At 41.8% G+C, this 16,018-nt stretch overlaps 1 protein-coding gene across 2 annotated transcripts in view; it reads right to left on the minus strand.

The window, feature by feature from the left end:
* Positions 1-12,191, minus strand: part of FBXL5 (F-box and leucine rich repeat protein 5) — a 35,549-nt gene extending 23,358 nt beyond the window's left edge. Inside the window, exon 1 of one of the 2 annotated variants that reach the window (XM_040594397.1) lies at positions 12,026-12,189. In XM_040594397.1, the coding sequence (XP_040450331.1) occupies positions 12,026-12,151 (126 nt within the window). In that variant the 5' untranslated portion in view covers positions 12,152-12,189. Of the gene's footprint in view, positions 1-12,025 lie in introns of both variants that reach the window. The other variant, XM_040594386.1, reaches the window with a different exon arrangement.
* Positions 12,192-16,018: the final 3,827 nt, after the last annotated feature.

The following is a 16,018-nucleotide window of genomic DNA, read 5'->3' on the forward strand; positions in this document are numbered from 1 at the left end:
GCAACTCGCTTCAAAGACATCAAACATTAAGAGTAATGAATGCTTTTAATTTCAATGTTCAAGCGTAACAGATAAAAATCAGAGATTCAAATGCAAGATAGGAATACATAAACTGGTATTGTATTTGAATAGTAACTTTCACATAGTTTATCTAATTGGTACATTAAACCATTATTTAATACGACTTCTTCCAGAAGTGGGTAGAATTAATACTAGCATTTGACTACTACAGATTAACAAATATTTATATGATAACCCTATTAATATGACTATTTACTCACAGGATTCATGATTATTTTAACCTTCATGACTGACTTATTCGATTTTTATTAACAGGAACCAACAAATTCTACATAAACCCCTCAAACTTTTTTAAAAACTCATTATGCATGGTCATTTCATGTATACGTTTCCTCTTACATTAAAACCTTAAGCCATTCATACCTGAATTCTGTTAACTCCCCAAAATAAGTTAACAGAGCAGTTTTACTAAAATGTTGTGTTTTGTGAATGAGGTGTAAGTAAACTAAGGGATTTAATTGCACAATTCCCTCATTTCCAGTGGCAACTACAACTGCATTTCCTATCACAGGCTCTGAAGAAAAAAAAAATTAAGCTATAAATTTTACAAATAGTGCAAATAACTAATGATAGCTACAGAAGTTTGACAAAGCATAATAAACACAATAACGCACACTGTGAAGAAAAGCATGCTACATTTAATCAGACAAATTCTGAAGGCAGCTGTCTTATTCCACATGAAGGAACAGAGCTTAAGAAAACAGGAAAGTAGTGTTAACTTTTTAAAGATCATCCTTGAGAGAACAATGCACTTACAGCATTAGCTTTAAGAAGCTAGTAGAATCAAAGTTGTGTTAAGCAACAAACAAATCTTGTGAAACACCAAGATAAGCAAATGTAGAAAGATTTCCTGGTAGAAAACAATGCAATCTCCCCATCCCGGCAGGTAACTGAAAGGGCTAGCCACTTTCCCAGATCTACATTTTAGTCGTAACTAAGAAGCCATTACCAGATGCCCCTGGGCCTACCTTTAGGGACACATTATCCACAAGGAACGCTGAGTCCTAACAAGTGAATACAGACTACGCTAGCTGTGGGAAAAGGTCTCCAATGGACCGTGAACCAGAAAACAAGAAAAAATCTAGACAGCACAGAGTTCCTGATAACACAGTACTGCCATTTTTACATATGTATAGTCGACATAAGCAACAATATATTTTAAAACTGCATTTCCAATTGGTGAATGTTGAAAAACAGTATTTCTTTTCCATTCTTATGTTTTATTCCACGTGCAGCTTCAGGAATCATAGCCTACAGCAGTATACAAGAGCAAGCATTCTAAAAATAAAAATATTTTAATTCAGAAAACAAGCCACTGGAATATTCATAAGTGTTTTAGTTTATAAAGATTCTGGAATCTAAGGGTTCTACTAGAAACGGAAATCTGAGACATATGTTCATACATAATACTTGCATACATCAAAACCAACCACGAATCAAGATATCTAAAATTTCTATTGTTTAAAAAACCCAAATGTACTTATTCATTCTGACATTGCATTGCCACTTCCTGGCAACCACTGGCAATGCAAGCAAAACACGCTGGACATCTGCCAAGTACTTATGCAACTCCAAGTCTGCTGTGCATACTGTACGTTACACGCTGTACATATGAGCAAAACTACTGTCATTATGGGAAAATAAACTTACTTAGCCTCAGCAGAGAAAGAAAACAGGGCAAAGGTAAGGGCTGGTTTGGGGGTTTTTCCCCGGTATCTTTTAGACCACAAAGATTAGTGTATTCGTGATGCACTGTTACGTACATATCACAAACGGGAAAAGATCGTGGCTCTGAAGACCATTTCTATCCTATGCTAAGCTCAGAGAATGCAATATACAGAGCAGTGGCACTACATGAAACTAATGGTTAGGCTTTCTACACTCAAAGACAGAAGTCTGAACAAGCACAGGAGATTGGTACAACCTCTTCATGATAGCCTCCTGATCTCCAGCTATTTGTGATTCAGACCTCAATAATGGTGCAGTTTGGTTTCTACAGTAGCAATTCTCTTCATCAAGGTCTCAAAATTGTTCATTCTACCCATAACTACCCATAAAGATCCACAACACATGAAGTCAGTCCCCAAATACCCTTTTCCCCAAGAATGCCATTTGCTCCCAAATGCTTGGCATTTTGATAGATGTAAAAATGTAAACAAGGCTGCTGATGTGTGTAACGGTAAGGTTAAACAAAACTACTCTACTCTGCTGTTCAGCTTAAAAATCCCCACAGAACTGGTCCTGATACAAAATTGCATCTTCTCATCCTCCTCATTCAAAGTCTGAAATTTTCAGTACTCAAAAGCTTCAGTTGAACCTACCTATTAACACCCACAAATCTGGAATAAATAAAGAATCCATTTGTACATGCAATTTAAGAATTCCTGTTACAAACGTGTTGTTATATAAGCCACTATAACATGAAACGCTTGCATATTCACCTCTGCTACTGAGGCTTCCAGCAGATATCCAGGAGATTAGGAACTATGGAGAGGATATTGAAGTTTAATGACTGCACTTGAATCAGAAATTTGTACATTAAAAAGGTTAGCTGAAGCTGAGAAAAAACTGGCTTTTCAGAGGACAGGTAGCCTAGCAACAAAGTCATTCGGTCAGATTTGTAATTTCATTACCAAGACTGATGAAGTCTTATGACCAGGGCCAAGACCATTAACAGACAGCAGCTGTTCCACTCTGAGGTCCACTTTTCACCAACTTTACACAAGGAAAACTAGTGCAGGAGTTTAGCAGTGGAAAAGAAAGCCACCATCACCCAGACCCAGACACAGAATCCCAAGAGAATGGCAAAGAGGAGAAAATGGACTGTATTAAACATATTTGCTGACTGGTCAAAAGTACAAAGCACAGTGCATGTGTGATCCCTGACCAGGCTTAAAACACACTATGCTAATGTGATTATCACAGCCACAGGTGTTAGAAATACCTGGGAGCTTTCTGACTTTTGAAGACATACTTAAACAATTGTAAGTACAGCACAACTGTTCTTCTTTGGAATGCAAACTCTAACTGAGGAACAGTACCACATGAGAAACTGTCCTGATGCCTCCTGGAGCCTCATGAAATCTAAGAATTAAACGTAATCCCAACAGCCTCAGCAACAGGCCAAACAACAGACAGTGAACTGCCCTGCAAATTCCATCTGAAACACTTCAGAGACTTTTGGCTGATGCATGCATACTCTAGAAGTAGCCAGGAGCTGTTACATTCAATATTAACTTTATTTATTAAACCCTTATTTAAAAAAAAATAAATAAATACATTTCAACTGGGGAAGGCACATCAACAATCCAAAGGCCACCGTGGTGCCAGCAGTGAACCATGAGGTTGCAAAACTTATCAAACCTATTCCAAGTAATAGCATGACAAGGTTAAAGAAGTTAAAAGTGGCTGCAAATTCACAAACTGCTTTATTTCAAGTGAAGGTTTTCACCATCAGCACCTCTTAACTTCTGAATAACCACTAACCCTAAAAATTCAGTTTGGAATGTAAAAAAAAAAATGGAAGGCAATTTTTTCTTCATTTTCAGGTATCACCACAAGTAACATTTTTGATAGGTCATTCCTATATATTATGCTTTCCATGTGCAATCACTGAGCTCATTAAGACCTATACAAGCAGCTGATTAACACTGAAGTGAAATAAAAATATAGTATTTTAACATTATTTAATATAGTAATTTGATATTATAAATATTATATTTTATATATATATAAAATAGGTTTCTACCACTAGTTATCACAGCGGATTTAAAACTCATTTAAAAAAAGTATTTTTCATTATGGAGCCAGCAGACCATTGACTAAAAAACCTTAACATTTTTGGACCAGAATAGTACCGGCGGGGGGGAAGCAGCATGGCATTACTAGCTAGCTACAGCTCTTTACTCTTAGGTTTGTAGGTATCATGTCTGCATAAGCAATAGCACTAAAATTCAAAGGACAGGAACTTGAACTCTGCAGATATCTCAGTTCTGTAAGCAAGAAAATGGAAGGGACAAAGACCAGCAAAAGGTGTGCCTGTGTCAACATGGAGAGCATGCAGTTTCATGTTATACTTAATCTGCTTTAAATTAGGGGGTAAGGATAGAGGAGGAAACACCCAGAAGCAGCAGCCCTGCCCCTCCTTCCAGCTGTATATTCCTACCACTTCCCTGGAATATGCTCTAGCAATTACACAGCTGCAAGATTAACCTATTTGGTGTACTGATCCAGTAAGCAGCTGCACCTTTTCAATGGGTTAATTTTTCACCTGGTCAGTGTGCTAGGCTGACCGACAGCCTGCAATGACACCCAGTTACGTGCAATGTCTTATTTAGGAATCCACAAATTAATTTTGTATTGTTCCCAAGAAAGAACTATAGTGCCAAGCTAGCCTAGCAAAAAGGATGACACTCCTCACTATCACCTGCAACTTCGCCTGCTCTTTACGTAGAAGTATATAAAGTGAATATTAACAAGAATTAGCTAAACTGCTTCACACTCCAGCTGTTTGGATGCATGAAGCCTTGAATCAGAGCATACAGGTTTTCTACCCTGGGTGCTTTTCTTGGCTGTGGGTCAACCCAAAATGATAGTAATTAGTAAGGCAGGCAGGAAGGACATATCTAGCAGAACCCAACAAGAAATCCAAAACTTTCAAATGCCCATCTGTCTGTCATCTTCTCTATATAATCCTGTCCTCTATGTCATCTCATCAGTTGCTTTGCAGCTTAACTGAAATCTTTTCATAGTCTTTCAAAAAAAAAAAAAACCCACACCAAAACCAAAGAGAAAAAACCAACCCCAAACATTAAGGCACTTTTTTTTTTTGACACCCACACCCCACGCCCCCAAAGAGCATAGGCAACAGGGCAGGTACAATCTTGTACTCTCTGTTTTGAAAGGCTAAGGTCAAGCTGATAAATGGCAAGCATAAGCACACAGTGGAGGTGGAAACAAACTGCTGTGTTTTCATTTTTATTAGGGTCTTTCATATCACTCTCGTACTACATACATAGTCAATTTTGTCTAATGAACACCTGTAGTTCAGTTTTGAACCATGAAGGACTTTTCACAGAGAGATATAAACAACAACACAGGAACGACTGCACCAAGATTTTCAGTGACGTAATTGCTACAAGTGTCAGGCTCCCTTGAGGACCGTGGCAGAAAGCACAGCTCAGGAAGCACCGGTAAAATCAGCTAACCCTCCTCCACCCTGTGGCTTCAGTAAGTAGTCTATCAGGGACGAAGAGATACAGGCTGTCACCAGATCTGTGGAGATTAACCCAAAAAACATTAAAGAAAAATCTCATAAGGATATGAAATACAAGGACCTCAAATGAAAACATGATGGATGATGAACACTTGCAGTGATGCTGTTATTTAGGTATCTGTGCCACAGCATTTCTCATATACATTCTAGATGGGCACAGATACAAGACTCCTCTCCAGCCTTACGTCCTCACAGAGATAGGTTCCTGCTGAGACTTGGCCTTTTGGCCTTCTGTCAGGTCATTTCTGAAGTCCCAAGAGTGGAATAGCAGCCTCAAGGCTCCTCTCCACTCTCCTACAGCAATAACTCACAAACTAAAAGCATAGCAATACCTTTGCTTCTCGGAACCAGTCTCACTGCAGTTTCCTAACACCGCTGATGTTGGGCACTGGAAAAATTCACCACAATCCATCTTGGGCACTAACTACAAAAACAAATAAAAAGCCAAGTACCTCAAGAAGTACAACATATAGTCTATTTAATCAGTTAAAGCATATCTTAATATAACTGCATAAACCTGTTTGAACACCAATACACATTAATTACAGTCTCTAGCTTTAGAAGGCATCTGTTTCTTCGGGGGGTTTTTTTGGTGGTGGTTTTTTTTTTGTGCCAGAGAGTAGGAGAGAATAAACTGCCATTGCTTAAAGCAGGGAAGGGCAAAGGTGGGTTATTACTGCTCTCCAGGGCGGACTGGAAGAGAGGACAAACATCAGATCAATATGTGAAGGGTGAACAGAAAACTTTTTTCCTACAATTTGAGGGCAAAAATAGGTGCTGAGCAATAACTTGCGGAAAAAAAACCCAGCTCCTGTGTCTGGCATAAGAAGATACCCCTCAGGTTTTTCTTATGAAGGAAAAAAAAAAAAAAAAAGACAAAATGGCAAAGCATCTGATAGGCAAGAAAAAATGGGTGTACCGCCATACATGAGATAAAGAAATGGTGAGAAGGTTTGAGGTGGCAACATGAGCTAAAAGCATCCTGAAAAAAGGAGCAAAATTCCTATGCTGGTCTGAAAAGCCCCACTTAAACTCCAAACATGTTTTATCACTGTTGTCTCCCATTTCAGACCTCCTTTGGCACTTCACTTAAAACACACTTGCTTTAAAATGAAGATATTTAAAACACATTGTCACTTCCAGATTCATCTTCAAAATATTCTTCTGCATGAAAAATGAATTCAAAGCTGTCATTTCCCAACAGGTATAGCAAGAAGTTACTAAACTATTCAGCATCCAGAAACTAAGATGGAAAGATGACTGGTAGAGTTTCTGATGGAATAGTTAGAGGCATGGACAGCAAATTGCTCACCTATCTCTGGATGCTAATGAGGAGGTTTGATTTCCTTCTATCTTCTACCTGCACTGTAGCCCATCGTTTGCATACTTATTAACACTAAGCATCCTGAGTTTATTCATACTAAACATAGGTGAAGGCAAGTGCTCAATGATACAAAATGTCAACTGGTAATAACCAAATACTATGGATTTCAAAATCAACACAAATATATTTAAAGCAGCAGTGGAAAATGAATGGCAGGGTACTGAAATACTGAAAAAGGATTTCAAAGGCAGAATGAAAGCTTTAACATTTGTTGGCTAAAACCAAAAAGAGACATCTTCATGGAACAGTAATTTTCTGTTCTCAAGGACATTAACTGAAAAATACTTGACTTTGAAATAAATAGAAAGTCAGAATGTTGATAATTTTTTTCTAGTTTTTCAGATTTCAGTCCCCCTTGCTGCCACAAAAAGTGTAATCATAACGTGGTCATATAATTCCCTGCCCAACACTTTACAACATCAATTCAACTTAATTTGGGAGTATTTTTCATCCTAAAATGGTTCATCTGCAATATTCTTATTATAAAAACATCACAAATTTAACAGATTAAACCAATTCATTCTCTTTAGCAGAGGCCAAAGCTTGCAAGGAAGAAGAACAACTGAAGCGCAATGTTGAAAGACACAAAAGTTAAAGAGAAATGCAAGTTATCAAAAGAAACTATTATTAGGAAATAAAGGAAGGAACTTTTTAGCTATATGGAGTTTTGAAAAAAATCCTATCAAAATAACCAAGAAATTTCCACCGCAGGTAAGTAGAACAGAACAGCCTTAGACTTCAAACGAGGATGGCAGAGGACACAGAAAAACAGCAAAAAAGACTATTATACTTAGTTAGAAGAAGAAAAGGGATACTTTAATTCAACTATTTAACAGGAAAGGCAGAGATGAGAACAGCAAAATTAAATATCGTCTGTTAAAGGCTTCATAACAGAATTAATTGCAAAAAATATTTATGGCAATTAATTTTTAACAAGGAGTCAGAAGCATAGGCTAAAAAAGAAAAATACAAGTTAAATATTTATACAAGTTCAATGTATTCAAGTCAGCAGACATGACAAAATTGATCTGAATTTCCTGGAAAAACTAGCCAAAGTAATTATTGAACCATGAGAAATAACTGCAGAGATCTTTTGTAGAAAGATGAGATCACAGAAGACTCAAGTCAGGCAAACAGAAGAAGGTCCTTAGATGGCTTTGATCCAGCACCCAAAGGTTTTACAATAAAGCTGAGCGATTAAAGCAGCCGTTTACTTCTGCGATGGTTAAGAATCCTATTCCCTCTTCCAATACTGTCAACCTGTTTCTGGAGCTTGTTTGACCTCCTAACGAGCCAGTTTTACTGAATCACCTTTTGCTTCAGTGCACTACATGAACTAGCTGCTCATCAAGGGGCCAGACAAGCACAGAGGATATCAACAATTAACTCTTCCAGCAGCAGCTAGCTGTTAGATACACTCAATCAGTTTTGAGAGACACACAGACATGAGAACACATCACTCATCACTGATAACTGCATTACAGCATTTAAAGCACAATTTTTCCTATTCCTTTTCCTAAAGCAGCCTAAATTTGCTGAGTAATGCTATAACACAAAGATTGGAAACATTCTTCGGCTGCAACAACTCCACACGACAGCACGAAGTTTGAAATCCTGTACCAGGTGTCTCATCTCTAGGGAAGGCCCAGCCAAAATTTAATTGCAATGCGTATCTAGACCAGAGTCTGCTGCTTGAGTAACCCTGATCTTGAAGCTGATAAGTAACAATCGGCCAGCACAGATTTGTTTAGAAAAAAAGAATGTGATTTCCTTTTGATAAGATAACCAAAGACAAAGACAATACATGTTAGAGATCATGATTTCTCTAAGGTTCTTCATACTGTTTTGCCTTACAGCAAACTAATACAGTCCACAGGAGATGGTAGGGTAGCTCAAGCACTTGCAAACAGTGCTCAAGCCATAGGACCAAGCTTCCACCCAAACCACAATGGTATTTTCAATACACGATTAGTTGAAATCTGTGCTGCCTCATGAGAGATACGATGCTTTCAGCCACTGCTGGTAAAGCAGGAAAGCTGGTAATACACAAGTAGCACACTGACTGCAGGAAACACACGATCATAATGCGACAACAGAAACAGCTTCTATTGGACATCGACATGCTGACTTGGACAAGTGCATATTTCCACATGCAGGATAAAAGTCCAATGAAAAATATGAAGGGAAATTTGAGTATCAGTCCTCAGAGAAGCACAAAGCAAGTATGCTGCTGTTTCAAAAAAAAAAAAAAAAAAAAAAAAGACTGCAGAACGCCACATCCAAAACACATCTGCTCTACTCAACACCAACAGTGTTCAGTTTTGCACAACAGATTTCAGGAAAACACAGACATAATTAGGCTGAGGTTTCACAGTAGTTTAAGCCAATCTAGTTGCTGGCTGTCACAGTCCCACCCTCCGCCTCACATTGGCTTCAACACTCATCTGACCAGTGCTTGCTGGCAGCACTACATCATCAGCAGAAAAACTACCCTGCTTAAAAAAAAAAAAAAAAAAGTTTTCTGCCAGCTAAGAGCCTTTGTGAATCACTTCAAGTGCTGATGGGAGCAAGAAAGGCACACAGACATAACAGCAGCAGTTAGACAGCTTAAACAGTTACAGAATGGCAGCTGAGTCCTGGCAAAAGCAACAAGTACACTGAGGTGCAGAAAGCACGACCCACACGATGAAATGCAATTAATCAGTTTGCTTAGGCCAGAAAACAGGTAAAACGATGGAAGACATGGCTACAATCTGCAAATCAGCACAAGATCTTTCTGAAAACGAAGAATGGTTCACTAGAGATAAGAAAACAGCATTTGCTCTGTTTGTAGCAAAGATGACGTCAGGCATTAGGAAAAGCATTTTAACTATAAAGACTGTCTGCTGTAGCACTCCACTACCTACAGGGGGGTACATGCTCTGAGGACTTAAGAGAATCTACTTTAGAGTAGGCAACAGATTTGGTAACTTTGTGGATTTCCTTACTAAACACAATTTTAGTTATTATTATCCAAGTCCAGGGCACTGTGTACAACACAGGTAAAAATGCCATTTGAGAATGCAGCAAATGTACAGTGGGATCTCTGCTAGCAACAGTTAAAAAAGTAGGATAACTTTCCTAATGCACCAAACATCTTAAATGCCTGATTCACTGTTCTGTCTCACATCAAGTCCTGGAAAAACAAAACAAACTGTGTGTCTCTGTCCTAATGGATTATTTAAGTACCTACACATTACCCATCAGTAATATTATAGTTGTTCCCCTGAAAAGGAAAGCATGGATGCATCCATTTTACCCTCGCTAACATTTGGGGGAATTTAGTAAATTCAGCCACTATATTCAGCAGCTATATTACAGCGTACAAGGAACATGAGGAATAACAGGTAACACATAATTCACAAAATTAAAGACCCCTCAAGGACGAAATAAATTTATAAAGAGCATGGCTTTAGAGATTATAATTGCCACGTAAGCAGAACTACAGTCTTATCTAATTACAGCATCTCAATCACACAAGAAGGAAAGTCAAACAGTTCAGAGTTTTTTCTGATGCAAAGCAAGCATTACTCCAATACAAAGGTCATTGGTCAGGCAGAGTCTCCAAATTCTGAAACAGGGTTAAAGGATGCAGGATTAAATACTTTGAAGAAAGTGTCGTTCATTCATGCTTGCACTTGTTCAAAAGAAAGAAGTAGTAAGGAAACTCCTGTATAATTTTTTTGAGAAAATAAGAGATTATGATCATTACAAACTGTGTAATTTTAATCAAATTTGCAATATTTAGGAAAACCGATCATTCCTGCACAGGCAGTTTCATTTTTATCAAGTCACAGTAAAACTGGTCAAAACTTTGTGGGAGGCTCAATAAAAGTGGCAGAAATGCCTCTCTAAGAACAAAACAGTATCCGGAGGTTCAAACAAAACCTGTTCAGCTGTTGTTGACAATATGCTAATACAGTTGCTATGGGCAGGGGGAAGAAAAGTCCTAGTTGTTTGTTTCCCTTCATGTAAAATCCACTTGTTATCACAAGTTTTCATGCTGCCGCAGATTAAAAAAATAAACTTCACTGCAAATGCACTCACAGATAAAAGGCAAAGTGAAATGACACAGGGTCTCACTTTCTCCTCCCTCTCCCCAGACCCTCTGCTCAGCCTGTTCAGTTACCTAACCCAGCAAAAAAACGCTCACGTTTTCTCTACCCAGTTAGCAAACTGAACAGGCTCACGCAAAGGGACCTGGTGACCCCCCCGAGCAGTAAAAGGTGGCCTGTGGAACACAGGGGAAGCAAGCAAGAACTCCCCCATCCCGTTGGCAGCAGTAAGCTGTCACAGTGTCTCCCAGGTAACTTCACCCTCCTTTTAAATGTCTGTTAGCCAATCTGGTTCTCCAACCAGCCATCCAAGCCCAGAGATGGGAGGCACTACTTCTTTCAGTGCCAGTGCTGGCATTGAAGTGTTTGCCCAAAGCCCTTCCATCGCGCTCAGAGCTGCTGCTGCAAAGTTTGCCTTTCAGGTGACACATCGGCCTTGATCACCAACTACTCTGATGCAAGAATAAAAATTACTTTTGTCCACGAGTAAAATTACATATATACGAAACAAATTAGAAGAAAACCTACTCAGGGTATCTTTTAAGCTACTCAACAGTTAAACACTGCGCACACAAACGCGCACACAGCGGCTCGCAGCCTGCCAGCGAGAACTACGCGCAGCATCGGCCTCTGGCCGACACCGGTTAGTTACAGAAGGCGGCAGGACGCGCTGCCTGCCACCGCGCCGCGCCCCTCGGCACCACGGCCCCGCCGCGGCCCGGGGCCGCCCGCCCGCCCGCCGTAGCGGCGGCTGCTGGCCCCGCAGCCCCCTCCCCAGCCCCGGGGCAGCCAGCCCGGGGGGGGGAGGGCCGGCGGCCCCTTCCCCGCGGCCCGGCGAGGGGAGGCGGCGGGAAGGCGTGGTCCCCGCCGGGGAGCGCCGCTCCCCCCAGCCGAAGGGAGCGGGACGCCCAGAGGGGGCCGGCGCGCAGCCCCGCTGGCGCACCAGGAGGCAGGGGAGCCCCGTCCTGGCTCTGAGGGGGCCGAGCGGGGCATGGGGCGCGGCGGGAAGGCGGCCCCGCCGGCCCCGCTCCCCGCGGCGGAAGGGCCGGAGCCCGGGAGCCCCGCAGCAGCGGTGAGGAGAAGTTGCCGGCGGGGCCGGGGCCGGGGCGGCGGGGCGCTGACAGCTGCGCGCTCCCCAAACCCTCCCTCCCGCCGCCGGGGAGCGGGGCGGAGGCCGTCCCTGCCCGCTACCTTGTCGCAGTAGAGCCCCACGAGCTGCTTCATCCGCCAGTGCGGAGCCGAGAAAACATCCACCTCCTCAGGGAAAGGAGCCATGTTCTCCCCATAGAGCCGCGGCGCTAACGGCGGCGGTAACATCCGCCCCGCGCATGCGCGGCTGCGCCGTGGAGGGCGCCCGGCCGGCCCCAGCGCCGCGTGACGGCAGCCGCCCCGCGAGCATGCGCGGCGCCCCCACCCTTCCCGCGGGCGGCGGCGGCCTGGCCCAGCGCGGCACCGGCCTGGCCCAGCGAGCCCGGGCGCCCCGCCGTTGTGCGCGGCCGGCAGCGCTCAGAGCCCAGCCCTGCAAAGTCCCGGGGGCGGGCGGGCAGCACCCGGGGCATGGCCGCGGCCCGTGGTGGCGGGCCCGAGGCCCACCAGGTGACTGGGCACGCCGGGGGCGCAGCGGTGTTTGCGCCTTAAATCGGAAGGAATTGAGAATTGTGCGTTCACGTGAAGAAAACTCACTGCATCCAGATAAACTGAGGGGATGGCAGTGTGAAGAGCAGTGTCCGCTGTGGACCTGGTGTTTGCGAGGGAAGGCGCGTGATGTGCCCCAAACCAGGCTGGAGCCGCCGGGAATGTGTGACCGGCTGTTCCCAGGGTTTGTGCCAAATCAGCAGCGTTAAATGCTGCTTGTGTGTAACATCCAAGACAGAACGAGCAGGAACACCAGCCTTTGACGCTCAGCGATTAAAAAAAAGACTTGCTTATCAGAGGTGAGGTTACACAACTCTTCTACAAAAAGGTATAACTGCCAGACAGGTGGTGAGGTGGAGTAAAGCTGTTGACCAGCATGGCAGTGTGGCGTAAATGTCCCAAAAATACATTGTCAGACACACAATAAACGCAACGGACCTTTCTGACTGAAACCTGTCCCTGTGCCAAAATCTGTGTTGCAGGTATTACATAGATCGCAAGCTAGCTAGTTTATGGATGTGAGCAATTAATTGTAAACAGACTGAAATTTTTCATGCAAAGCCACGCATACATTTTTAGTCCAGTATTCCTCAACATACTAATGCTTGGGAATAAAGTGCAAAACTGTTGCTAGTAAAGGCAGTAGACAGTGATTTAAGGAGAGATCACATTATGAGGGTTATCTAGATTACACTGTGCACATAATCTTTTTATCTCTTTAAGGAAATGAGGCTTAAGCAATTGCACTATTGGGTGTTTTCTGTTCATCCTTTCCACCTCAAAGGACTTTCAAACACGCTGGCCTACTTAGGCATATTTGCAAATGTGTACACGTCTTGGAAGGTTAATTTCATACAACTTTGGGGCAAAAAAGCAGTTACACGTGAGAGAAGAAGAGGCGGGCAAAGCACAGGTGCCATGCAGCTGGCCAGCCACCACACGGTTGTGTTTACCGCTTGGCTAGTAAGCCCAGCTCTGGCTTTGGGCTGGTGCATTTCTTGCACAGAGAGTGTATCGTAGCATACAAGGGAGCGGGTGAGACCTCGGGTTACTGCTGTAGGTAGAATTGTGCACTAAATACACAAACCGTCCATAAACAATGTTTGGTGAATTTCATTGCTTACAGGGGAGCTTGTTAATGTGAGCAGTTCCAAGGTCGTCTTTCCAGGCCTAAAGCATAGAGTCATACACAATGTGGCATATTCTGGCAGCAGTTCATGCCTGAGTAATAATAGGGGATTAATATTCCCACCTGTAACACCACCTTTCTGCTGGAAGTTACCACTCCCATCTGATAGAAATAACAAGAGAGAACACGTCCATTCCTCATCTTCCAGGGCTTCAGAACATAAACATATGCTGAATTTCGTGCTCGTTTGAGTTAATACTCAGTTTGTGAACTAGAGTATATTCAGAGCAGATATGCTGCCAGTTTTTCTAACTCTGCTTCATGGACAATAACCTTTTCTCGGAGCGAGGGGCAGAGAGCAAGGGTCACTGGTCTGTATCCAGTGTGAATTGCCAGAGCCTGGGAGGCAGGGTGGACAGCCTGTTTGTGGCAGTGAAGTACAGTACTGTAAGAGAAAGTCCCTGATAATGGGATTAAATTACTGAATTTTTCATGGACGAGTTTAAGAGGAGACTTGGTCATTTTCTACAAGAATTTATATGGAGGGAAGTTTTCTGAGGGTAGACTTCATTAACGTAACAGAACAAGACAGAGCTCCAATGACTGGAAGCTAACGATACACAAGTTCAGGCCAGAGATAAGGTCTGACTCTTAAGTTTAGCCATCACGTAAAGTATTTAAATCAAAACTAAGAACATAAATTAAAAATGGCTGTGCTGAGTCAGGTCAGAGGCCCTGCTGGCTCAGTGTTGTGTTTTCAGAAGTGGCCAGTGAGGAAAGGGAGCTCCACAGGCGATGAGGTGGGGATCCCAGCAGTCCTTTGATTCATTTCCATTGCCTCTAAGGATCTTATGACAGATCGTCTCCTTTTTTGGATAACACCATGAGCAGCACCCACATCTTCTTCACAAAGCTGGTGAGTTCTAACCTGGTGTGTCCTTGGAGAAAAGCCGCAATGGCTCTATCTGTATAGAGAAATACAGATAAACTCTGTAATGGCTCTATCTGTATAGAGAAATACAGATAAACTCTGTATCTATCTTTATGTTTTTTCAACTTCTATTTTAAGCAGAAGTTTTAGTCTTGAAACAAAAATCAGTAACAATTTCTGCCTTGTTCTATATAGATCACATCAGTGATGGCTCTAGTTTCTGTTAGCCCTGAAATTACTGAACAAAATTTGGTTGCGGCAAAGCTGATAATAATAATAATAATAAAATGTTTACTTGCATGGATTATTGCACTCTCTAATCCTGAACCAAAGCAGTGACTTGAAACTGTTTAACATGCTCGTGCCCTATCGGCACGGCCTTGTTTCAGAGAAATAGGGAGAAAAAGCATCAGAGAAGTAGCTGAAGTACAGCATTTGCTCTGTTTCCACCATATCAAGCACAACATTGCACATCCATTTCTGGTTAAATCTGGCTTTCCTGAAGACTCTGCTGCAGGTAACAAACCAACTGGTTATTTTTGTCACATTTACAGGAGAAATCCATCATCAGCAATTTACTGGATGATTAGCAAGATTTTGCCTTCAGCAAAATCCATCGGCTGAGTACCAGTGCATCAATATAAGCATGACACTATATAAATAAGTACATAAATAATAAAGATATATATATTCACTGAGGCATGGAGCTTGTTTAATGGAAAAAGAAAGAGCCAGAATGTTCCTCAGAAATGTGAGTCCACTGGCAAATTACTCTTAAGGTTGAAAAAATACTTCTTTTTTTAAAAAGGGAAAAAAAGTAGTGTGGTTGTATTTGCAGCAGTGTATACCACAGAACAGTTACACTGAAGATTAATTGATGCCATTTGATGATCTAACAAAGTGCTTAGGGAAGAGATGCTGGAGGAAGAATAAGAGTAAACAGAAGTTGAAGAGATTCCTTCAGTGCACAGAAAGTATGTCTGAATCCTTTTGGTTCTTGTTATGATTGATTCCTGCCTGCAGGGTGGTTTTGTTCATGTAGACTTTAAACACGTATCATCACACCAAAATGTTGCTGTCAGTATTCAGGGGAAAGCTGGGAAAAGGGCTGACAAATGTTACCCCTGTGCAATACAAGATCACCTGAGAATTTGTATATTTATGCAATCATTACCTGTATATTTCAATATTTTTTTTTCTTGATATGTATTTCAGCATGTTTTTCAGCCATTAGAGAAATATATGCAAAAAGTATAGCCTTTTTAAAATTAAAAGAAACCGGTCTGAAACATGTTACTTGCATGTTTTAAGCACCGTGATGTTTTAGAAAGGTGTAGCGTGGCTATGAATATTAAGCCGACCTAAGGCATTGTAAACACTGAAGTGCTACAGGCTTTTTCTCACTTCACGGAAATACATTGTAATTCTTCCCAGTTATCACCAGGTGGCAATACCATGACCGTAAAAGTCTTATTTTTCTGAAGGGGCA

The sequence above is a fragment of the Falco naumanni genome, chromosome 1 (genome assembly GCF_017639655.2).
Source record: "Falco naumanni isolate bFalNau1 chromosome 1, bFalNau1.pat, whole genome shotgun sequence".
Taxonomy (NCBI): domain Eukaryota; kingdom Metazoa; phylum Chordata; class Aves; order Falconiformes; family Falconidae; genus Falco; species Falco naumanni.